The 24,840-nt window shown below is 47.2% G+C and overlaps 1 protein-coding gene across 1 annotated transcript in view; it reads right to left on the bottom strand.

Moving 5' to 3' along the window:
* The window catches only part of NMNAT3 (nicotinamide nucleotide adenylyltransferase 3), a 118,878-nt gene that overhangs the window by 68,673 nt on the left and 25,365 nt on the right, over positions 1-24,840 (bottom strand). The window contains 1 exon segment of the mRNA XM_089911074.1: positions 341-490. Within this exon segment, the coding sequence (XP_089767200.1) occupies positions 341-490 (150 nt within the window).

Raw genomic sequence — 24,840 nt, 5'->3', positions numbered from 1 at the left:
ATGCTTCCTGGAGCCCCAGGAAGGACGCCCTGATTGAGACACAGGTTCTATAACGTGCCCAGTTGTCTTTTTAGCATTAACGGTCAATGTGAAGTGGACAGGGAGGTAGTGGATCCTGAGAAGCATTTCAACTCTATGGCCAGGGATATGACTTGTACACATGTCACACGGCTAAGGGGTGTTTGCCCTCTGAATATGATGGAGGAAATGTATGTCACCAGTTATGCTGTGAATGAATAAATTGAACAGTTTTAATAATGGGGATGGTGACAGCAGCCAGCAAAGCCCCAAGAGGCCCAACCCACCAGTTCTTCCATTGGACCTGGGCCCCGGGACTGACCTGTTTGGTGAAGGTGGTCTCTGGCCACCTCAAACAAGCGCAGGTGCATGTTGGTGATGGGGTTGAAGGAGCCACAGGCCAGGAGCACCACGGGGATTCGGCTCTTCATCTTGTCAGGCACATTCACGCTCGCTGCAGCAGCCACCCTGCCTTCATTGGGACAAAAACTCACGTCAGGGAGTTGGCACCAAGACAAGTGTCAAGATCAGCGTCTCTAAGCCACACACAGGCCATTACTTCTCACTTGTAAGATGACTGAGGAGGCAAGAATAACAATAACAACATTTACAGGAGGTTCACCATGGGCCAGGAACTGTGCCAAGCACCACACCAAGGTACAGCTCTTATGCTACCAAATGCTTTCAACTCAACCCTGAGTAGTTACTTATACAGCTCAGGGATCTTAGAAGCTGCAAGGCCAGGACTGGAACCCAGGCAGCCTGACCCAAAGACCATGTTTTGCCCATAACCTCTACATCCTCCCTGTGCTCTGATGGATCACCTTGGTCAAAAGACATATGTAAGATGCCCAAAATGTCATCTCTGATAGTCCAAATAAAGTCACAGGCCTCAGAGCAGAGCGGAACTTTTTAAAAACTTATTTTAAAATAATTTCAGACTTACAAAAAAAGTTGCAAAATTTGTACAAAGAATTCCTATATACCCTTTACACAGAGTCCCCAAATGTTAACATTTTACCACACTTGCTACATTCATTCTCCCTCTCCATATACACATACATACCTGTAAATACCTATAATTTTTTTCTGAAATGTTTGAGAATAAGTTGTAGACATAATACCTCTTTAAATACTTCAGTATGTGTTTTCTAAGAGCAAAGACATTTTCTTATATAACTGCAGAACAACGATTAAAATCAGAAAATTGACATTGCTACAGGACTATAATCTAATCTACAGGTCTTTTCTGATGTCACTCACTGTCTTTATCCGGGGCCCAAGCATTTTTTGAGAGGGTCAGGCCCAGACACTCTCCATACATAGTTCATTTATCTTCACAACAACCCTATAAGTGTAAGTAATATTATCCTCATCTTGCATATGAGGAAACTGAGGCTCAGAGAGGGACTATCATTTGCCCTAGGTCACACAGCCAGTAAGAGGTAGAACTAGGAGTCAAACCAAGGCCTAACTCCAGTGAAACTCTTCATGAACATTCCAGGAGGCAGTGCCTCAGTGGCAGGAGAGCCCCTATCAGCCAACCTGCCCTGGAGCCCAGGCTGTTTTCTGCTTTACTCTAACCTCACCCAGGTGCTGAAAGCTACAGGGTAAGGAGACAAGAGGGTGGGCCCAGAGGAGAGCTGGGTGGAGACTGAAAGGGCAGCGGCCAGCTGGGAGTGGACCTGCCTCCTGGTACTGGGAAGGCTTAAGCACCTCCTTGGGTACATAGAGAAGTTGTTCTGGCAGTGTTCTGAGCTATGGTGGTGTGAGGATAAAAAACTCTCAACATAGGTGGGCCGCGGTTTCTTCCCACTTCCTTTGAGGCAGCAGGGACAGCCCCTGCTGCATGAGAAGAAAGCAGCCTGGTGAGCGCTGCTGGCCCTGGAGGGCGGATCTTTAATGAGATAGTATTTGCAGAGTGTGCTGAGCTAGTCACAAGAGCAGCCTTGAAATGAGTGTATCCGAAGAGGCTGGCCATTTTCTACAACTGTTAGGAAGCCTTTCAAAATTCTACTTCGTTCTGACAAAACATTATTTTTTTTAGAGCCCTTACAACATGTAACTGCAGCATCTCAGGTAACCTGGGGTCTTGATCCATTTTCTCCAAAGTTCCCCAAAACTGTAAATTAGAACATTAGTTTGAATGGTGGCATCAATGCGATGCAGTGCGACGATGGGAAGGAGAACAAATGATATATAGGAAGTGTGTGTCTGTCTTTTCTTTCCTTGCGTGGTCACACTGAGCCACGCCGCTCTGACAGCGACTGACTCTGTCTGAGCCGCACCTCAGGCTGGAGGTCGCAGTGGGTCCACATTCCCAGGCTCAGGAACGAGGTCAGTGCACCTGCGTCGTCTGTTTATGCCAACGTGCTTCAACTAAACACCCTCCCAAGCCCAAACCCAGAGAAATACAATGATAGGGCTGAAATGGACTCCCTCCGGGGATTCAGCAGAGAATACACCAGGCTCCAATTTGAGTGCCTCTCGAAGGTCGGATGCATGCCATAAAAGTGACTCATCGGCCCTATCATGTCATAGTATCTGGCGAGATGAAGCAAGTGTGGGGGACTTTTGCTACTGGGAAAGCCTTCTCACCAATAAGCATTTAACAGAGGTCCACCGAGTGAACAGCAATTGCAGCTGAGGGATTTAACGAGTTGAGAAGGTGGCATACGGTCTTCTTGGAATTTATCATTAAACTGGAGGCAAGGCAAACAGATTCCACCTCCGGATCCCGCCCCCTCTCCAGTTTACCGCCTCCCACTTCACAGTCATCCCGATAGCATTTCATCCAGCTCCTCAAATACAACACACAGCTCCTTTCTGCTGGTGCAAATGCTCTTCCGACCACCTGAAACGAACGCCCTCCTCGCGCCTGCCTTCAAGCTGCTCTCCTTGGAGGCCAGTGCCTCCTCACACCCCCACCATGCTGACTGTACCTGTCACTTTATCACTTTCTTCTTTCACGGACCACAGACCTGTCACTGTCTTGTTTCTGCGTCTCTCTTCCCCAAGTAGAAGGTGAACTCCTCCAGGGAGGTTTCTTGTTCATCTAGGCCCCTCAACTCCTGCAGGGGGCCTGGCACACAGGTACTCAGGAATGTGGCACAAACGAGAGAATGAGGGACTCTCCCTGACCAAGCATCCTCCTTTTCAGATGGTGACCTCCTCTCTTTGTTTCTGTCCCAAGCAGTCAATGGATTGGGCCTTCCAGGGATATAAGCTGACCTTTCCAGCTTCCCAGGGGCACCTAAGGCCCCTCCCCAAGACCCCACTCCACCCAACTCAGACTGAAAGCAAGCAACATATTCCTGCCTTGTGTCATCTTCGATGCCAGGAGCCCATCAATAGGGATATACGAGCCTCCTGCACACTGACACCAAGGTCATTCCTCCACCCTGGAGGTCATCAGCTGTGGCTTTGCCAGGTGAAGGGACTTTGAAGGCGCGATTAAATTAAGGATCAGAAATGCAGAGGTTATCCTGGATTATCCGGGTGGGCCAATTTTAACATGATTAGGGTACTAATAAAAGGGAGCAGGAGGGTCACACAGAGGAAGACATAAGGGCCAAAGCAGCGATCAGAAGGCAGGAAGATGCTCTGCTGCTGGCTTTGAAGATGGAGGGAGGGCCAGGACCCAGCAGGGCGAGAGGAATCAGCAAGGAAACAGATTCTCCCCTAGAGCCTCCAGAAGGAGGGCAGCCCTTGATTTCAGACTCCTGACCTCCAGAATCATAAGAAAATAAAATTGTGTTGTTTTAAGCCAGTACTTTGTAGTGATTTGTCACAGCAGCCATAAGGAACTCACACACTCATCTATTTGGGGCAGGCGCTCCGAAGTGACCTTCAGCCTGGGGCAGGAAGGGCACAGGGGTTGAGCCGATAAGGAGGATATGGAAAGGTGTGTCGGGCACAGGGACCAGCATTGCAAAGGTTCAGAAACCACCACTTAAGGTGGGTGATGGACTAACAGCACATAGATGTGGCTGTGTACGCTGATGAGTGGGTGGCCCAAGACGGGGGGTGCAGAGGGTGCAAGGATCACGCGGTCCCCCAAGGGGGAGTCTAGATTTCATCCTATAGGCAATGAGGAACCTCTGAAGGATTGTAAGAGCTCTCAAGTGCTCCCAGGATGGTGCGTCGGGAAGCAAGCCCCAGGATGGCTACCCCCGGGACCCCTCTGCCTGGCAAAGGTCAGGCAGTCCCCAGCTTCCCAGAGGATGGCCTTTCCTGCTGCCCACATTTCTCCTCAGTCAGCGGGTAATGTGATGCTGGCCAGTGCCCCACGCGTACTAAATTCTAACTAAGTGTGTGCCCCTTGGCCCACTTGTCACATGCCGTTGCAGAGACACAGAGAGGAAAGGCGAGCCGGGAAGGTTAAGTGCCACCACTGCGGACGTAACGCGCTAATGCTCATCAACTGGGAGGCGGTTTACCTTTCCCTGTGGTGAGTGCCTCTAACGGGACCTGGCCCGGGAAAGTGGCCGAAAACATCTGTTTATTATAGACAAAAAGCAGATGGACTTGGGCAGAATGGAAATGGATTCTACAAACATCTTTCATTACACAGACCTCTTGACCGGACTCCTTGTCTTAAAGAAAACAAGAGGCACAGTTTGGATTCGTGGGGTTGACGAGAACATTTTTCAGGACCCGGGGAGATCATTTCCATCTACGCAAGGGTATCAACTTTTCCAGGGCAATCAACCTTCAAGTAAACTCCGGGCACTTTTTCTTTTCAACTTTGCCGGATTCACTCGCTGTTGCTTATGGGCACACAGCGCTGCTAAGAACAAAAGCAGAGCCAGCCTCCTCCGTCGTGTGAGGATCCTCTGCCAGCCACCCCTTGGAGGAAACAAACATGCCAATTAAGCGCTCGTCCTAATTATGAGAGTCGCAGGAAAGCAGGCAGCCTGGATCTTCAGTTTTGAGAACTTTCAAAAGATTTGGAGGAGCCCAAGGAATGGAACGAGCTCTCTTGCAATCCCACACTCAGGAGTTGGGACTGATTTCGACTGTCATAGGAGGGAGGAACTGAGTGACAGCTACTGGGTTTACTGAGTGACAGGCTAGGCACTGGGCAGAAAACCTTATACACATTGGCGCTGATTCTTTCAACACGCCTGGAAGGGAAGGGTTGGTGCTTGCGTTCTGGTAAAGAGTCTAATCAACTTCTCTGAGCCTCAGTCACATGGAAAATGGAGAAAATTACACATACCTTCTAGGGCCGTCTTGAGGGTTATCGGAGTTGACCCACTTAGCACAGTACCTGGCCCATAGGGGGTTCTCCAGAAACATTAGCTCCTTCCTCTTTCATTATACTGAAAACGGAATTCATTATCCCCACATCTGCTTCCATATACCTATTCACCTTGTTTGAAAAAGAGCCTACCATTTTGTAGTCACCCACTGATCAAAACCTGGCAGGCTTTAGGAACACGTCAGCATCCCCCGCCTGGCAGGCGGCTCAGTCAGACCAGCTTGAGTTGTCACCAGAGAAGAATGCTCCCAAAAAAGGCCACTCCCACATGCCACTGCTGTGGTTTCTGTCTAGCTCCAACCATAACAATCAACTCAAAGCATCACTTATCCCTGGAATCGAGTTAAGAGTTGATACTGAGAAACAGAGGAATGAATAGTTGAATGTCATTCAGGTAAGAAAAACATCTGAAAATGAAGAAGAAACATGCCCCAAATCGCAACCAACTTGCCAACTTTAAACAAAGAAGGTATAAGAGGAGGCAGAAGGTGAGAAGAGGTGCCTGGGGTCTGCGATGAGGAGTGCAAAGTAGCACATTAACATGCCAGCTATTGTGCTAGTGCCTTGGAGGTACAGGGGTAAATGAAATCTGGCCTCTTCCTCCCAATCTTTCAGGAAGAACGGATATCGAGGACACCAGCTAGGGTAGAGTCTGCTGGTGAGCTCCCAGCATCCACTCTCCTGGCTGGGCATGCTGCTACATTCCCAGTGAGGTCATGTGACTAAGGCCTGGCCAGTGATCTATATGAATAGAAGTGTTGGGTGGGACTTCCAGGAACTCTTTTTAAAAGGGAAAGGCATGCCTTTCTCCTCTTCTCCCCTCCTCCTGTCTAGAATGTGATGGCTGGGGTATGGCAGCTAGATTGGACACTGAGGATCAACTCTAGGTCTGGCAGAAAATAAGCCAAGAGAAAGTCAGGACCCTGAGGACCTGGACTGCCGACCTCCAGGTATTTTTTTTACTGGGCAGAGAAATAACCTCCTAAGCCACTACTATTTTCTATTTTCTGTTACATGCAGCTAAACCTAATTCAAACTGATATACTGATACCTAATGAATGTTTATTGAATTTGGATATAAAGGAATGAAAAGTGTATAAACTTTTAGAAGTTCCTATTGCCCCAGTTAAACCTATTTTATATCCAGAAACTCAAATAGATATTGTTTGAAAGGGAAAATACATCTAAGAAAAAAAAATTCTACCATCACTTAATTTTTTTTTTTGCGGTATGCGGGCCTCTCACTGTTGTGGCCTCTCCCGTTGCGGAGCACAGGCTCCGGACGCGCAGGCTCAGCGGCCATGGCTCACGGGCCCAGCCACTCCGCGGCATGTGGGATCTTCCCGGACCGGGGCACGAACCTGCGTCCCCTGCATCGGCAGGCGGACTCTCAACCACTGTGCCACCAGGGAAGCCCCATCACTTAATTTTTTCTATGAATTTTTCATGGGAGGAAAAATCCTTACTCAGGACTCTAGAAGGCTGAAATGTGCAGCAATGAATCTGCTTTTCTGTAGATCACAAAAGCCAGACTCTGTCCTATCGCCTTACCCCCAAGACGGATTCATTATGGTGTGCTGTCGCACTCTGCTTCGAGTGGGCATTTGCCATATGGCTTGGCAGTTTAATGGTTTTCTGATACTTGACAAAAATGAAGCACAATCATTTTGCAAGGAGTTTGCATTCCTAGATGGGTCTTTTCCAAATAACAGTTGTGCCTCAAAATTGAGTTACTCAATTTGCAATTTGTGGACACAATACTCAAACATTTACAAGTGAGCAAAACCTCAAACCACTTGGGCTGTTTCCAGGCTTCAGAGTTTGTGAAGTTTTTAGCAATGTTATGAGTGTGCAGCTGTTGACAAACTCAAGCCAACGTCTCTGAACCACCAGACCCGGCAGGCAGCAGTGATGTCCTACTTAGCAGGCATGTGGAGCCGACCACAAACCCTGGGGATAGAAAGAACATGAGGGAGAGAGATAAGCCTCATGCCAAAGTCCACAGACTAACACCCTATCTCTTCCTCTCCACTCCCTAACCCATGTGTAGAGATGACACCCAATCTATTGTTCTAGTCCTGATCTTGCTTATGGGCCCCTACAGGTCCATGGGTGGCCACGCACTGGCTTGATAACAAGCCAGATAGACGTGGATTCAAAACCAACAAGCACTTCCTAACGGCATGACCTTGAGTGTATCAGTCAGCAGAGGCCAGGTGAGGCTCATTAACAAACAACCCCCAAATCTCAGTAGCTTAAAACAATGAAGGTTTATTTCATGTTCCTATACATGCCCAGTCCATGCCTACTGGGGGCTCTGCTCTGCCTCATCTTTGTCCCTCAATCCAGGACTCAAGTCAATGGAGGAGTCACTACCTGGAATATAGTCAATCACTGTAGCAGAGAAAAAGGCTCTGGAAGGTCACTTGGCCTCAAATGGGCACATGTCACTTCCAACAACAGCACCCAAGTTCAACAAGTTAGAAAATGCAATCTGACTCTGTGTCCCAAAGTTAGAGAGCCAGAAATATTTGGTGAATAGCCCTACAGTTATCAGCTAATTAACCACTCCGAGCCTCAGTGACCCATAGGGAAAATGGAGATAATTACACCTACCTCCTCAGACTGTCATGAAGATAATTGCTGTTGACCACGTAGGGCACTCAGAATAGTGCCTGGCCCATAAGAGGCTCTCCAGAACCTCTAACTTTTCCGTGTGTCCAAAACAGAATTCATCACCTCCCATACCTGCTTCTGGCTGCCCGTACCCCTTATCTGTGTTTCCAGTCACCCACGATCAAAACCTGCCAGTTAGCTATGACACCTCCCCATCCTTCCTCATGTCCCCTCAATACAACTAGCCTCCGAGTGTGTCCAATGTTCTCTGCATAAGGTCACCTTCCATCACGACCGAGACCTGCCGTACTATAGGATGTCATTACTTTCTTGTATCAATTAGGGAAAATGCAAACAAGAGAAGGAAGCTCTGGTTATCTTGGTTCCCCTCCCCACCAAAGGCAAAGCAGTGAAGGAGCATGGAACGATCAGAAGGCCACCGGGCCATCACACAGAATAAAGGAAGAGCTGAACATGAGATCTCAGGGTGGACAGGGGCCAGGGCAGTGTCATGGTCCCAGCCTGGATGGGATCCTCAGGTACAGACATGGTCACTGGGGCTCACACCAGTGTACAATGCTGTTCCCAGAGAGGGGCAGTTGATGTGGACTGGACAGTCTCACCCCTGCCCCCAGTGTGGGCGTCCACACTTGGTAAGGTAAGAGACACTCTGGAATCACCTCCCCACCACCAATTTGGCCTCAATCCAATCTCTTCTCAATATGCTGAGCAGATTAACTAGTTCTAAAGTTTGGGTTCAATCACTCAGATGAATGTGACAAACTATTGAGTGTCTACTATGCACCAAGCACCGTATAAAACCTGGGCCTTTATGCCAAGCCCGTGATAAAGTCTTTGGTAATGTGTTCTCCATTGGCATTTATGTGCTAGGTCATGTCCTTCATCTGGCGTTGGAACTTTGGAGATTCTGGCCTCATTCTACCTCTCCTAATTGTCCCCCGACTGCCCTCTCGGTTCCCTACGTGTTCTCCATCTCCTCACCAAGCTGGGACCACCTGCCATGCTCTGATGTGTCTTCTGAGTCTTTCTGCTTCTGGGATCTCTGTTTATTGCCACTTCCTAGAGCTAGAATCTCTTCCGGACCAACCCTCCCACAGAGCTCCTCCTGGTAGCCCACCTGGAAGTCAGTGATCCGTCCTCTGACCTCTTCAAGGTGACACTCTGTCTATATGGTTGAGTCCCCATACTTTTCTAGCCTAGCAGGCTGCAAATCCCTAAGGGCAGGGATCCCAGGGGTTCTAATGCAGAGTGGAAGGCAAATAAGGAATATTCACCTCATTCATTGGGGGACAAGGTACAAGTGAAAAGTAGATCGAAATGAGAGCCAGGGAGCACCGGACACTTCAGGGCATGGTCTAGGCTGAAGCAGGAAGAAGCAACTGAGGAGGAAACGTCCCTCAAACCAGAATAGCAGAGCCCCAGCTTTGTCCACCCTCCCCCGTGCTTCCAACAACCAATTCTTCCTAGTCTCCAGTTTGCTTTATTTTACCCCAGGCAGACTTCTGTCCCTCCATCTGGGGTGTCAGCTCCCTTCCAGACTCGAATATTGTTCTCACCCCATGAATTGTGTCTGCTGCCTTGGCTGGGCCCCATCCAGGATCCTGATTCCTGATTGCCCCTCAAAGGCGTCATTTGACTCCTCTGTCCTCTCTGTGTCTCTGTCCATGCCTTGTCCAGGGTGCATGCCCAGGGTCCCGCTCCAGTCCAGCAGGGGGCGATGAGCCACAGTTAGTGTTGGGAAAGCAGTCCCACACCCTCTACAGCCCTAGGGGCTTCCCTATTTGTCAGCAAAATGCAGAACTGTTCATAATGATGGCAGGGGATGGCACCAGGGCCCTTCTAGTGCCCAAACCACAGAATTGGCAGCAATGTGGGCTCTTCCCCCTCCCTGGCCTTGACAGCCTGTCAGTTCTACCTCTGTAACATCTTTATGATCCAGCCCTCTCTCAAATTCCACAGTCGCTGCCTTGGATTGGGGCTCATTATTTCTCAGTTGGACCTGAGTGCACTCTTAACCTGGTCTCCTGTCTCCAGTCTCACTGATCCATCTTCGGCTCAGTTGCCCAAGGGATCTTGTAACAAGCTTAATCCCCTGCCGACCACCCACATTCTGGATAACGTTGAAACTCCTTAGCGTGGCATCCATAGGCCCTTATAACCTGGTCATGACCTGTTTCTCCAGCCTCATCACTTACCTTCCAACCCCTCCCTGTGTCTGCTCCATCAAACTGCTTTCTATTCTATCCCAAGTCCCCTTGCCTTGAACTTTAGGACCAGCCTTAAAATCAGATGTAAAAATTCTAACAAAGAAGGCAACTTTGTTTACCTTGCTTGTTCATTCATTCACTAAAAAAGAAAACAAGTTGCCACTGCTGTCAAGTTCCCCCAGGCATCAGGATGATGAGAGGGAGCTCCTGAAATACCTATAAAGATCATGAGCTGGCTGGGCCCTCCATGAAGGCAGGCCAGGCCAGTGGACGCCCAGTGAACCACAGCAGGGGAGATGCGGGCAAGCCTTACTGCTAAAAGATAGGTGTTCACTTGAGAATTTCACGGGGCACAACATAACCAGGTCCAGAGCAATCCTTTCCCATCTCATGTAATATAATTTCCTCCAGAAATTATAAGCCAAGCAGCCCATCTTCCCTTCTTTATTGAGTTATAAGCAGAATGAGATGGTCATGAGCAGAAAACTGCAAATCTGTGCAGTGATCTATGAAGTCAGATCAAACCTGAGCCAGGTCTGGGGCGGTAATTAATTAAAAATTTTAACCAAGTTCATCCAACGTATATTTAATGTTATGCGTAATCACTTTTGTGTTGGCCAGAGATGAGGCCTAAATGGTGGGCAGTTCACAGGAACGACTGCAGTCTCTATGAGTCTTTAACAGACAAAGCTTATCTTGTTTCTTCCCTCAGTTACTGCTTCAGAAGCCATTAGCAGGACAGGCAGCTCAGGCCCTGCCCACGTCCCCACCGAAGCTCGCGCACAGGCCAACATCTCTCATGCGTACAAGGACACTCAAACAGTGAAGCCCATGGGGCACTTCTTCTGGCCTTGAACTGAGGCTGCCTGTGCTTGCACCTGGAATGGAAAATGCTTGGCTTTTTGTTCCAAGCTTTATGACTTTGAACAAGCCCTCCAATTCTCTTTAAAATGAGGATATCCCAACATCCATCCACGGGGGTGCCATGAACATGAACAAAAGAGACACATAAGGACTACATCTCCTACATGGCTTTGAGAAGAGGAGGAAGCCTTCCATTACAAAGTTAGGAAGCAGGATTCATGTGTGCCAACCCTGTGTAAAGACAGCACTGTCCCTGACAGATTCAACCTGTTCCTGCTAGAGCAGGCCAAACGAGGCCACTGTTTATCTCAGGGCATGAGCTCCACATGCACAAAATCAAGGATTTAATGAAGCCAGTGTTCCAGCCGATTTGGGTCTGGGCTGGGAGAATCAAAGAGGCCCAACATATCTACCAGTAGGTCATACACAACACTCCAGCTGACCTGCACCAGGTTCCCTCCCACGAAGTCAGGAATTGGTGACTTTCTTTACTATGCATGAATTTAAAAGCCAGCAAAGACGTTAATTTGCTCCCATGATTGCTGAAGAACCAAATGTATTTATCTGGTAGCCATTGGCTGCTGGCATTTCTTACAGGACATTGTGATACGTGGTAATCCATGAGTGCGCACGCACGAGCACAGGGTTCCTGGGAGTTGGAGCAGAGAGGCTGCCCAGAGGCCCAGGCAAGGAGGATCCTGGCTCCAGGCGAACAGGCAGATCCCGGGGCCTCAAGGTCAATGGGTAGAGCTAGAGTCCAGTCAGGCCATAAGAATTACAGAGCACCTTATGCCCAGAGACTGGGGTAAAGCCAGACATAGACATCTGGAGGTATCAGCTCCAAAATTAAGACAGGGAAGCTTCATCCACCAGCCTCTGGCTCTTGTGAATTCTCCTGCATGTGCTGCCCTCGCTAGATCAACAAAATAATAACTTAAGTGTAAGAGAAAAGGTAGCCAAAATGAAATGACTTAAGCTCACTGTCTTCCATAAGCAGATGTTCCAGAGGGAGTGTGATGTGGCAGAGGTTCTGCTGGTCCTCTTCTCCTTGTTATCAAGCGCAGTTTTGTTCAGGGACAAGGGGCACAGATCCAGACAGGAACCACGGCACCACGTCCGCCATGGCAGTCTGTCCCCTTTGCTGTGATTGGTCAGGTGTGGGCATGTGACTCAGTCCCAGCTAATGATATTTAACAGGAGGAGCCTGGAGGCCTCTGGGAAAGACGTTCCTACCCGCTGAAAGAGCAGCGACAGGGAGGCCCTTTCTCTGCCCCTCCCCGCCCTGGACACTGTGGTCTAAGATGTGCCACCGGGGTTGCCACGGTCCCCTGTCACCACAAAGGGAAGCCCAAGAGAGCTGCAGAGGTGAAGGACCACCCAGAGATGTGGTCTCATCAAGTCACTGATTTAACCTAGTACTGCCTCTCTCTAGATTTTATTACTGAGCTGCTAAAATACCTTTACTGCTACAGCTACTGCTGGTCAGGTATTCGGTTACTTGTGGCTCGAAGCATCCAAACAGATATACCTCGGGAGGCCTTGGTTCTGGCTGTGCCTCACAGTGTGTGCAATTCTACAGGCCAAGTGTGACCCCAGCGTGAAAAGACAGGGACCTTCTGCGTGACATGGTCCCTAAAGTCAAAGCAGCCACTCCCTCTGGGTTGCAAGCTGGAGAGAGGCACTGCGCCTGTGCTTGAGGGCATCCTGCTGTGTGGGACCCAGGGAGGGGTGGTATGTCAGACCCCAATGTGGCCACTGTAGTGGGAATTTTCCAGGGACTATTTTGAACAAACATGATTTTTGGTTGACGCTGGGCCCTCAGAACCTAATCTCGGGGTAAACTGCCTCCTGAGCCTCTTAACAGACGCGTCTCAACTGCATTCACTGTCCCCATGTCCCCGCAGGGACCTCTCTGACGGCAGCTCTGTATCTGGTGGGACCGTCTTCGCATCTTCGATGGCTCGCCGGGAGGACATGCACCTCGCTCCCCCTCTCCACAGGCGGGGACAGCTGCGTCTTTCCTGCTTCGGTGCCAGCTGCCTGCCTGTCTGTGCCTTTGGCCCAACACAGCCTGGTGACTTGAGGAAGCCTCAACACATCCGCACCGTCATCTGTGCCTTTGCTCCTGCTGGCCCTTCTGCCTAGAATGCCCTTTCTACCCATTTGTACCTATTTAACTTTGCTCCCCTAGCACTCAGCATATATTAGGGCAACATAAAAGGTCTCCTTAACAAAAACAGAAACAAAGAACCCAATTAAAAAAGGACTTGAATATACATTTCTCCAAAGATATACAAATGGCCAACAAGCTCATGAAAAGATGCTCAACATCACTAATCATTAGGGAATGCAAATCTAAACCACAATAAGATTCTACCTCATACCCATCTGCGTGGCTACTATCAAAAATACAGAAAGCAACAAGTGTTGATTAGGATGTGGAGAAACTGGAACCCTTGTGCACTATTGGGAGGAATGTACAACGGTGCAGCTACTGTGGAAAACAGTATGGGGGTTCCTCAAAAAATTAAAAATATAATTTCTCTATGATTCATCCATTCCACTTCTGGGTATATACCCAAAAGTATTGGAGGCAAAGTCTCATAGGGATATTTGTACACCCACGTTCAGAGCAGTGATATTCACAGTAGCTAAAATGTGGAAGCAAACCAAGGGTTCATTGATGGATAAAGAGATAAGCAATATGTGGTATTTACATACACTGGACTATTATTTGGCCTTCAAAAAAGGAACTTCTAAAACATGCTTCAGTATGTGTGAAACTTGAGGACACTGCTAACTGAAACAAGCTTCAGAAAAAGACAAATGCTGTAGGATTCCATTTACATGAGGTACTTAGAGCAGTCAAACTTACAGCGATGGGGGATAGAATGGTGTTTGCCAGGGGCTGGATGGAGGAGGGAACGGGGAGTTGTGTACTTTCAGTTTTGCAAGATGTTACAGTTTGGGATATGGTTGTACAACAGTGTGACTGTACTTAACACTTTTGAACTGTATACTTAGAAATGGTTAAGATGATAAATTTTATATTACGTGTATTTTGCCCCAATTAAAACCTAAAAATAAAAGGTCTCCTTTGGTGAGCCTTCTCTGATGCCAGGGTCTGACTGTGCTGGTTGCTCATTAACCTCTGCCTTGCTTCCTTGTTTTCTGTTCTATCAGGATAGTTGTGAGACCTACCCAGGTGCCTAAACCAAGAGCATCACAGAGAAACAGAGCCAGAGCCCGTATCGAACTGCTCCTAAAGTCAGTCCTAACTAGGCACCTCAATTATGTGAGCCAGTAAATTCTTTTTTAACATCTTTATTGGAGTATAATTGCTTTACATTGTTGTGTTAGTTTCTGCTTTATAACAAAGTGAATCAGCTATATGTATACCTATATCCCCATATCCCCTCCCTCTTGCACCTCCCTCCCACCCTCCCTATCTCACCCCTCTAGGTGGTCACAGAGCACCGAGCTGATCTCCCTGTGCTATGCGGCTGCTTCCCACTAGCTATCTATTTTACATTTGGTAGTGTATATATGTCCATGCCACTCTCTCACTTCGTCCCAGCTTACCCTTACCCCTCCCCGTGTCCTCAAGTCATTCTCTACGTCTGTGTCTTTATTCCTGTCCTGCCCCTAGGTTCATCAGAACCATTTTCTTTCTTTTTTTTTTAGATTCCATACATATGTGTTAGCATACGGTATTTGTTTTTCTCTTTCTGACTTACTTCACTCTGTATGACAGACTCTAGGTCCATCCACCTCACTCCAAATAACTCAATTTCGTTTCTTTTTATGGCTGAGTAATATTCCATTATATATATGTGCCACATCCTCTTTATCCATTCATCTGTCGATGGACACTTAGGTTGCTTCCATGTCCTGGTTTTTGTAAACAGTGCTGCAATGAACATTGTCATACATGACTTTTTTTGAATTATGGTTTTCTCAGGGTACATGCCCAGTAGTGGGATTGCTGGGTCATATGGTAGTTCTATTTGTAGTTTTTTAAAGAACCTCCATACTGTTCTCCATAGTGGCTGTATCAATTTACATTCCCACCGACAGTGCAAGAGGGTTCCCTTTTCTCCACACCCTCTCCAGCATTTATTGTTTGTAGATTTTTTGATGATGGCCATTCTGACCGGTGTGAGGTGATACCTCATTGTAATTTTGATTTGCATTTCTCTAATGATTAGTGATGTTGAGCATCCTTTCATGTGTTTGTGTGAGCCAGTAAATTTTTAACCATTAAGCAGCTTTGAGTTGGTGTCCTGGGACTTGCAACCAAAATCAACCTAATTGCTAATAAACTTGATCTGAAATATTGCAGCACTAAGGATAAAGAAAAGATGCTAAGGATTTCTAGGGAATAAGAAAGTTCATAGACAAAGGAATGAAAATAAGACTGGCATCTGACCTCTCCTTTACAACATTAGATGCCAAAGATAATGAGCAGTGGCTGCATACTTCTGAGAGAAGATGACTTTGAATCTGGAATTCTCTATCCGGCTAGACTCTCATTTCAGTATAAAGACAGAGTAGGGCTTCCCTGGTGGCGCAGTGGTTGAGAGTCCGCCTGCCGATGCAGGGGACACGGGTTCGTGCCCCGGTCCGGGAAAATCCCACATGCCGCAGAGCGGCTGGGCCCGTGAGCCATGGCCGCTGAGCCTGCGCATCCGGAGCCTGTGCTCTGCAATGGGAGAGGCCACAGCGGTGAAAGGCCCGCGTACCACAAAAAAAAAAAAAAAAAAAAAAAAAAGACAGAGTAAATACATTTTTAGACATGAATGGACTCAAAGTTTACCTCTGAGGCACTCTTTCTTAAGAAGTTCATTGAGAGTGTGTTCCAGCAAAACGAGGAAGAAAAACTAATAAAGTAGAAAGAAAGGGATCCAACCTAGGAGGCTGGTGAAGCTAGGATGAGAGCTGTGCAGGCTGTAGAGCACGGCCCAGGGCAGAAGAGGAAAAGATGGGCCTCTAAGTAAAAGGTACATGCTGAGAGGCCAGGTACACTGAGGTTACAGTGAAAGCTTTCTCTCTCAACTGTAACCAGAAAAAAAATCCGAATAAAACAGAAAGCTACCTAATAATATAACATAAATTACAGTGTGACACAATTTTAAGCCCTGATGGAATATGAGAAAAGAAAACTCATTTGACTGGTATTTCCATTTGAGTGGTCCAGGGCTACTTGACCCTGGAGTGAACATTCATGTAGTCAAAATGACTTAAATGCTATTTAATGGTGTTCAACTTTTAGAGTCGATTTAATGAAAGGCACAGAAGGCTTAATTGTGAATACATTATAGAAAGATAATGTTAACACCCTTGGTAATGTAAGAATACAGCCACCAGAAGGGAAATGGTTAGGGAAAGAAAAATGGGACCAAGAAGAGAAGTTCCAGTATTTTCCTCTTACCTCGCAGAGAGTCTAGATACTGATTACAGTTTAGGAATAAGAAACAGAGATTTGATTGTGAATAATAGATAAGGGGAAAGTAGCGCTTTAAACAAGACAGGGCATAAACTTCTCTCCCATAAAATGAAGCTGGAAGGTAGGTGGTTCAGGGGTAGTGCAGCAGCCCTGATAGCACCAGTATCGCAGGATCCCTCTAGATTTCTCTGTCATTCTTAGAATATGCCTCATCTGGTCTCATGGTCACAGGATGGCTGCTACAGCTCTAGCCATCATACCTGTGTTCCAAGTAAGAAGAAGGGAGTGGGAGGAAGGGCAAAAGAGGCCAACCTGCTGAGTCATTCCCCTTATAGTTTTCCTGAAGCCCCATCCAACAGCTGCTTATATCACAGTGGCCAGAACACAGCGACATGACTGTCCCTATCACAAGGAAAACTGGGAAGTGTAGTTTTTTTAGATGGCACATTGCTGCTTTCAACAAACCTGGGTTTGTTTGTAAGAAAGAAGGGGAGATAGATATTGGGAAAGCAATTCATCATTTGTGTCTCAAGAAATAAAAGTATATTCTTTAAAGTAAAAAGGTAACCAATAAGATAATAAAAAATAACAGAACCATCAAAAATGAGAGGAAGAAGGAAGGGTAGGGTGCAGAGTATAAGCGAATTAAATCAATCCTTCTTAATGGGACTCTGTGGCTATCTTATCAGGGTACAATTTAGAGTTGTGCATTTAATCCCCCAAATAATTTAAAAAGACTAAAGAGGCTACCTTTGGGAGGTAGGCAAGGAGGTAGGGATGAAGCTGTAACTTTTTATTAAAAAGCCCTTCTGAAGTGGTTGCATTATTTTAATTACAAATGTATCAGTGTTTATTATATTGGGAAGCCAAGCATCCCTCTATTTCCTTTACCCTTGACAACCTGGTTCAGTGGTGGGCCTTTTAGTATGTTTTTTAGTTCCCCTCACTGGCTTAGAAAGTGACATAAACCAGCCCTATCCAGGGCTTTCTTTATTTCACTTCTTTCAATTGATTTCTTATTTTTTAAACTCTAGGCATTCAAGGTTCTTTATGAGCAGACAGACTGGCCGACACACCCCCTCTTGTGTTTCTGGTAGCGTAGGTCCGCCCAGGCCCCACCTGAAAGGCGGCAGCAGCAGCAGCCAGTGTCATCCCCCTGGGTCACTCCTGTCTGCTGGCGGACCTCTGTGCAGGGAACTGTGTTTGCTGCCTGCCTGGTCTGCACTCCCAAATCACTGTCCTAATATCTCTATAATGTATTAACGTGCGGTGGCCAAAGGGAGTTCTGCTGAAATAGGCAGTAGTTTGGGCCATTTTGGACTAAATCCTAGAAAGCACACGATAATGCTGAGCGATGCAGTTTAATTTATGAGTATGTAGGTCTGCTGTGAAATTGGGAAACGGAAGTACAAGACATTAGCATTCGCATGGCAAGGGCAGGGCCAGGTCCAAAACTATAATAGGCATTTATTTCACAGTGGCGAGCTTGAAGGAGCTGACACTCTTGTCAGTGAAATGTGTGCTCACGAACCTCATCCTTTTATTTTAATGCCACCAACCACCTGGGAGGTATGTGCTGCTCCTGGCCTTATGCCCTTATTATTGCCCAACGCCCCCCACTGTTTTCACAACAGTAAAACATTTGTATGTACATCCTCTGGGCAGGTTTAAAAGTTGAATTTCACGGCTGGGATGTAGTTTGATCTGCAGGAGGTAAGGTAGAACAGATGGCTTCTCAACTTCTTCCAGCAAGGGCATCCATACTATTATATGGCTAAGTATTTCCACATTAAAAAGGGAAGACAGACAAGTTTGTAATTTAACTCATAGCAGCTGTACATGCGGTTCATGCCATGTAGCCTCCAGCTGAAAGAACTTGTCAGCCAGAGATTTTCTGTCTGACCTGGACTTTCTAGCCCATTTTTCAATGCACAGAGAGAAATAACGTCTCTTTCTGTCTTCCTTATGAATGAAAATACATTCTTCCCAAGTTCAAAGGAAATATCAAGTGTGCCCCAGCAGTAAGTTAACGTATGCTGGGAAAGAGGTTGGAAAATCCCACAGTAGCAGGCCGAATGATGTCCCCAGACCTATCAGGTCTTAATCCCTGGAACCTGTCAATGTGACCTTATTTGACAAAAGGGTCTTTGCAGATGTGATTGAGTTAAGGCTCTTGATGTGAGGAGGTGATCCTGGATTACTCAGAAGGCCCTCAATGCAGTCACATGAATCCTTGGAAGGAGGAGACAAAGGGAGATTTGACACACACAGAGAAGGAAGGCCATGTGAAGACGGAATAAAGAGAAATCTGGAGGTGCTGCCTTGAAGACTGGAGCGATACAGCCACAAGCCAAGGAATGCCAGCAGTTACCAGAAGCTGGAAGAGGCAAGAAACAGACTCTCTCCCCATCACATATACTCCCAGAACCTCCAAAAGGCATGTGGGCCTGCTGACACCTTGATTTTGGCTCAGTGACACTAATTTCAGGCTTGTGGCCTCCAGAACCCTGAGAGAATACATTTCTGTTGTTTTAAACCACGAAGTTTGTGATATTTTGTTACGGCAGCCCTAGGAAATTAACACACCCCTAGAGGTGCTGCAGGGGAAGGTTTCAGTTTGTACAAAACCATCCCAAGCACTCTATGGTTCCTTTGATGGTATTTGGCAGAATTCAACTTCCTGCCTCCAAGCAAGTGGAAAGTGAGAGGGTTGAATGTAGGGCAGCCAGGTCCATGAAGCACAAGGGTGAGAAAAGCAGGAAGCCGCACTCCCGGGTCCTTGGGAACAGCTCTGGGCAATTCCCCTCCTGAAGCAGGCGACTGAGTGCATGAAGAAAACATGTCTAGTTCTTAAAGCAAATATCTGAATAGGTAAGTGTGAAGGGGGTACCAAGGATTTAAGAAACGTCCCATAAATTAACCTCATAGCTCAGTTAGGGCTGTGTTGCGCGCGCGTGTGTGTGTGTGGCAGGGGAGCATATCTTCAAATAAACTCATTGTAGTTATTAATAAGCATGGCCAGATGTCTGCGAGCATATGTTACGAGGCTATTCTCTGCAGGTTTATTTGGAAGAGTGAAATATTAGAGACCCAAATGTCTACCAACAGGGGAATGGTTAAACCCCATATTATACCATTCAGCTATAAAAAAGCAACATGTTTCTATGCATATACTGACATGGGAGGTTACTAATTAGTAAATGTTGAGGGAAAAGAAGCATGTTACAGACAGTCTTATAGTATTATCTCATTTTGGTTGAATGAAGCCATCTATGTTGTCATATATAGGAATAATCCATAATATATACACCTATATATGTATATAGATCCATTGAATGGGAGCTCATCAAATGTTAAGTCATTACCTCTAAGGAAAGGGGAGGGTTGTTGGGGGGATGGACTTGGACTTCTTACTTTACATGAAAGTGCTTTTTCCGTTAAGTGTGTACTCTTTTTGTAGTTTTAAGGAGGAAAAACTGAACACGCAGTAAAGACAAGCTGTGAGAACCTTGTCTAGTAGATGCCAAGCACGGTGTGGCCTGAGGAAGGGCCGCAGAGACTGGCTGTGGCTTCTTGAGGTCGCCTGCAGGCCTGCCAGTGTCACAGGGCTGGAGGCAAAAATGCTGGCTTTTACACCAGGCTCCCTAGTGGGGCGATGTTTTTATTTATAAAAGAAAAACCGGCACAGTCAGGAGATCAAAGTCCCAGGCAAGTGTGTCTACTGTCTCTTCACAGAGTGAGGCAAAGCCACTATTCACCAGCTCCTCCATTTTGCATGAAAGCCAAGGGGAATCTGTCTTTGGAGCACTTCCAGAGTAATCCTACGTGAGGATGTTTCGAAAGGTTGTTTTGCCCCCTGGAAGGCTTGTTTCCTCGCTGGTGAGCGGAACAGTCTGAGCACAGCCCTCCTCCTGTTGGTGAGCTGCCCGGCAGGACAGGAGCCTATGCCTTGGAAAAGGACCCCCCAGTCTCCCTCCTTGGAGTACACCCCAAAGTGCACCCCAAACACGCTCCACCACACAGGAAGCCAGGGCTCTTGGACTGAAAGAGTCCCCCAGGTTACTTGCCCACTGGAAGTGTTCTTTTGGATTAATGTACAATCAGGCTTATCAACTGTGCACCCAAAAGGCGTTAATACAGCTGGGGGAAATATGCACTGACCTCCCACCGTTCAGTTCAGGGGCACTAGAGATGTGATGGGAGTGTGTCTCGGGACGTCAAAGCAAAGATGAGATTTCTGGAGGATGAAAAACCATGAAGCGCAATTCCCCTTTGGATAAAAGCAGGGGCGTGGGTCATTTCCATCTCAAACACGTGCCACGTGAGCGCAGGGCTTTGAAGGTAACAGATTTCTGCAAACACTTCTGCAGTGATGGCTCTCAGTGAAATTACTGCTTTTTGTGGAAGGAAAGGAACCATTCCTCTCTCCCCTATAAAATACGAAGTGTTTATTTTTCCAAGTATGTTCCTCCGAGATTTGCTGCAAATCATAAAAAGTCGTGACATTTTATGATTCCTTATTACAAATTTCAAAAAAGACTTTCATCTCCTTTAAAGGAATTGTTGCAAAAACAAAGACTGGGAGCTGGATCTGTACTTAAGCAGAGAGACAGCTGTATCTAGAAGGCTTATGCTTAATCAAAATATTGAACCCTGTTGGTTTTGTACTTCCATTCGCAGAATCTTAGCATCTGGTCCAAACCCCCTGTTTTATAGTTGAGAAAACTGAGGACCAGAGAGGTGAAGTTGCTGATTTAAGGTCACACAGTAAGGTAATAACAGAGCTAGAATCAGAACTTGGGCTGAGACTTGTATCACACTGCGATGCTGGCTTCTAAGCCAAGCTCTTTGGTTATGGAGATTTTAAAGTTTTATCCAAGGACTGCATCGTGACATATAATCCTCATCACTAGGCCTAACGAGGCCGGCAGTCTGGAACAAAAGCAGGGGATGCAGAAGACCCCTTCTGCGCAGGTAATAAATTCAGAGAAATACGAGGTTGGAAAGGACCTGGAGGGATTCTCTACTCCATTTCCTTTCCTGAAGGCAGAAGTCGCAGACATCATTCCAGGGGAGAAGGAGCTATTTTATTTCTAAAACCCTTCAGGGAAGATTTTTTCACTTTACTTACAAAAAGGAATATCTGGGGCTTCCCTGGTGGGGCAGTGGTTGAGAGTCCGCCTGCCGATGCAGGGGACACGGGTTCGTGCCCCGGTCCGGGAGGATCCCACATGCCGCGGAGCGGCTGGGCCCGTGAGCCATGGCCGCTGGGCCTGCGCGTCCGGAGCCTGTGCTCCGCAACGGGAGAGGCCACAACGGTGAGAGGCCCGCGTACCGCAAAAAAAAAAAAAGGAATATCTGATTTGCTTTCAACAATAGGATCCAAGAAATAAGCAGAAAGAACCAACACATAGTCTTTTACATAAAAATATAACATCTTCCTCACCCGATACCTCAGAAGTGATTATTTAAAATCACCTCCTAGTTTAATCCAATATGGACATTTCTACTGTAAAAGGAAAACATTTTGGAAAATAAGAAGTACAGAGTTGTTGTGACACCTTAACTATGATTTCTGTAAGAATCTGTAAGAATGTAGGAGACTCACTCGGGCCTGACTATATGAAGAACTTTGACAGACAGGATAATACAGAGAGAACTGCAGAGCATGAAACACTTGCAACATGAAAACTCCTGAGTTCGAAACTATACAGTGGCTCCCACAGTATGATTTTTCTCTCTAAGTTTCGTATGAAGTTCCCTTTTTTTGCAAAGCAGTTTTTGTAGTGGGCCTTAGCTGGAGAAAGTACATTTCTAAGTAATCTGAAGGGGAAAAAAGTTTGATTAAAAACTCCACCAATGATTCCACATATATTCACGCCAAATGAGTTGAAAGCCAGAGGTGATTCTGAGAGAAGGCAGTCTGCCTAACATCCGTGATATTAAGAGAGAGGAAGCTAATAACGTGTGGCACTTTATCTAAGACGATACCGCTGACCCACCGCCAACGGCTTTGAACTGCTTTTCCCTCAGATGATGAGATGCCGGGCTCCTGAGAATTCAGGGGTGCATCTCAAAGGCAGCTGCTGGAGTTAAGGCGGTCCAGGCCAGTGGCACAGTACAGGCCACTCACAGCACCTGTGAGGGGGGCTGGCAGGTCTGAGGACAGAGCAAACACTGGAGTCTTGGTCTCAGCGTCCTGGGCAAGGGTATGAAACAAGGACCTTCTTCAATTTTCCCCCCACCCCAACCATCCCCCTCCCGTGACCCGTCAGAGCTTCTGTAGCCATGACTCCTGTTCCAGCCGTTACTCCTCTGTTGTTCCAAAGCAAGGACTTCTCTGAATGCCCCCCTCTCCTCCCCCAGGCGTTCAGGAACCTCCCATCCACTGGTGGGATATCTGGCACCCACTGCTTGATCTGTGTCTGGCCCTCATCTTCCACCCAGCTTCAGGCCTGAGAGGGAGCGCAGGCTGGAGGTGATGCTGGGAGGACAGGTGCCTGGGGAAGACTTGCACTCTGGGGTCTGCCCTGAGCCAGCCAGCGCCCAGGCCAGGTGTGGGATCCGGGCTCCCAGAGGAGATTCAGCCGCATCTCAGCCTGGAGGCGGCTCATGGCTGGTGGAAGAGGCCCATGAGTCAACAGCTATAATCCAATTAAGTGCGGGTACCCACAAAATGCAAGGGGGCCCAGAAACGAGGCTAAGTGGCTCTGAGTGGATGAGCTGAGGAAAGCTGTAGAGTTAGCACTTGAGCTGGATCATGTCATTACTACTCATGGGGCACTGCTGCTAACTGCTTCCACATATTATTTGCAATTAGATGAGGAAACTGGGGCTCAGAGAAGTGAACTACTTTGTTCAAGGTTACAAAGGGAGGAAGAGTGAGCTGGGATCTGACCCCACACCGCGGGTTCTCCAGCTGTCTCCCAAGACCTGTGAACCAGATGACAACAGCGTGGACCTGTGAGCACACGCTTGGGGGTACTTCACAGCCTGGATTCCCAGGTCCCCAACAGCATAATGTTTAAGAGGAACTGCAAAACCCTCAAAACTAAATTCAGTTCACTTTAATTTTGGAAGCAAGAGCGAACAGATGCCCTGCAGCCCCTTTCCCTAGGAGAGGGATGGAGAACCAGTAAAGCACCATCCCTTCTCTCCGCTGAGAGAAACCGGGAATCACTGTAGAACCAAATGCAGCTCTGCTTCTCCAAGAGTGAATAGTGTTGGTTGTAACTCTAGAAGTCCATAAGCAAAGGCAAGAGAAGAAAACCCTGAGCTTAACCCTTAACCCTTAACCAAGGAGATGTACATCCACTCAAGAGAGGATTAAAACCATTCAAAGTACAAATTGGGTTTCACAACAAGCATCCTACCCCTATTTTATTGAAATAATGGAACTAAAGTGTTAAAGGAACAGATACAGGGAGAAAAAAATGCAAGCCGTTCCAGTTTAAGGAATCTCTGCTTCATAAATGTCCACCTCACTGGAGTTAGTCTGTCATTTCCAGTTTATAAAAATACTTATGCTTGGATTAAAAGGTTCCTAAAAGGTCATTCTGCAAATAAAACCAGACTCAAGAGATGGTTTTTAAAAATATTCTGATGCAGAAAACCTCACACCTCTCAATGTGTCATTGAATGATGCAAAAGGTAAGCGGTATTGTTAAAAACCCCATTAAAAGGTTTTTTTTTTTTAAAGAAAGAAAACCTGGTCTAATTAAAAAATAGTAGAACACTATAAAATGCTGACCTCTCCCTCTGCTCCTCTGCCTCCACTTCCTAAGGTGAGCTTCTGGCCTCTGTTTGGAACACCCCTACCCTTTACCACCTCCCAGAACTCAACTGGTCATGACTCACTGTTTCCCCTCATCCCACATCATTAGCCCTGGGGATGGCACTGTGGGGTGAAAAACCCCAGGCGTCGCTGCCCACCCGGCTGCCAAGCACCTCTCACAGGCTGGCCCTTCCTCCTCTGTGTCTGAGACCAACATGCTTGTTCCTAGCATTCCTGGCCTTCAACCTGATACACAGATGGTGTTTAATAAGTGCTCCCTGAATAAATGATGCAGGCACCTGGCCAGGAGCCTCTTGCTTCCTCCCTTTCCTTGGAGCTCTTCTCTCCACCTGGACTGCCCTCTCCCCTCAGTTTATCTGTACCACCTTCTCCAATGTCCCATAAACGAACAGCACCATCATCCAGGCAGCTGTGTGGGAGGGATTCTGGGCCCCTCTCTTTTCCTCCCACCACCCTCCTCTCAATCCGTCCGTCACCGAGTCCTGTACGCTCCACGTTCTAGATCCCTCTCTGATCTCCTTTCTTCTCCATCACCCCGTAATGCCTGGCCCCAGCCTTCCTTGCGTCCATGGGGCCACCACACGCTCCCCAGCTCCGCACTCCCCTGTCC

The sequence above is a fragment of the Delphinapterus leucas genome, chromosome 4 (genome assembly GCF_059928025.1).
Source record: "Delphinapterus leucas isolate spDelLeu-1000000601 "Yukka" chromosome 4, BTC_Dleu_Yukka2, whole genome shotgun sequence".
NCBI lineage: Eukaryota > Metazoa > Chordata > Mammalia > Artiodactyla > Monodontidae > Delphinapterus > Delphinapterus leucas.
Note: the sequence above shows the minus strand (reverse complement) of the source record. Positions and strands in the feature narration are given on the sequence as shown.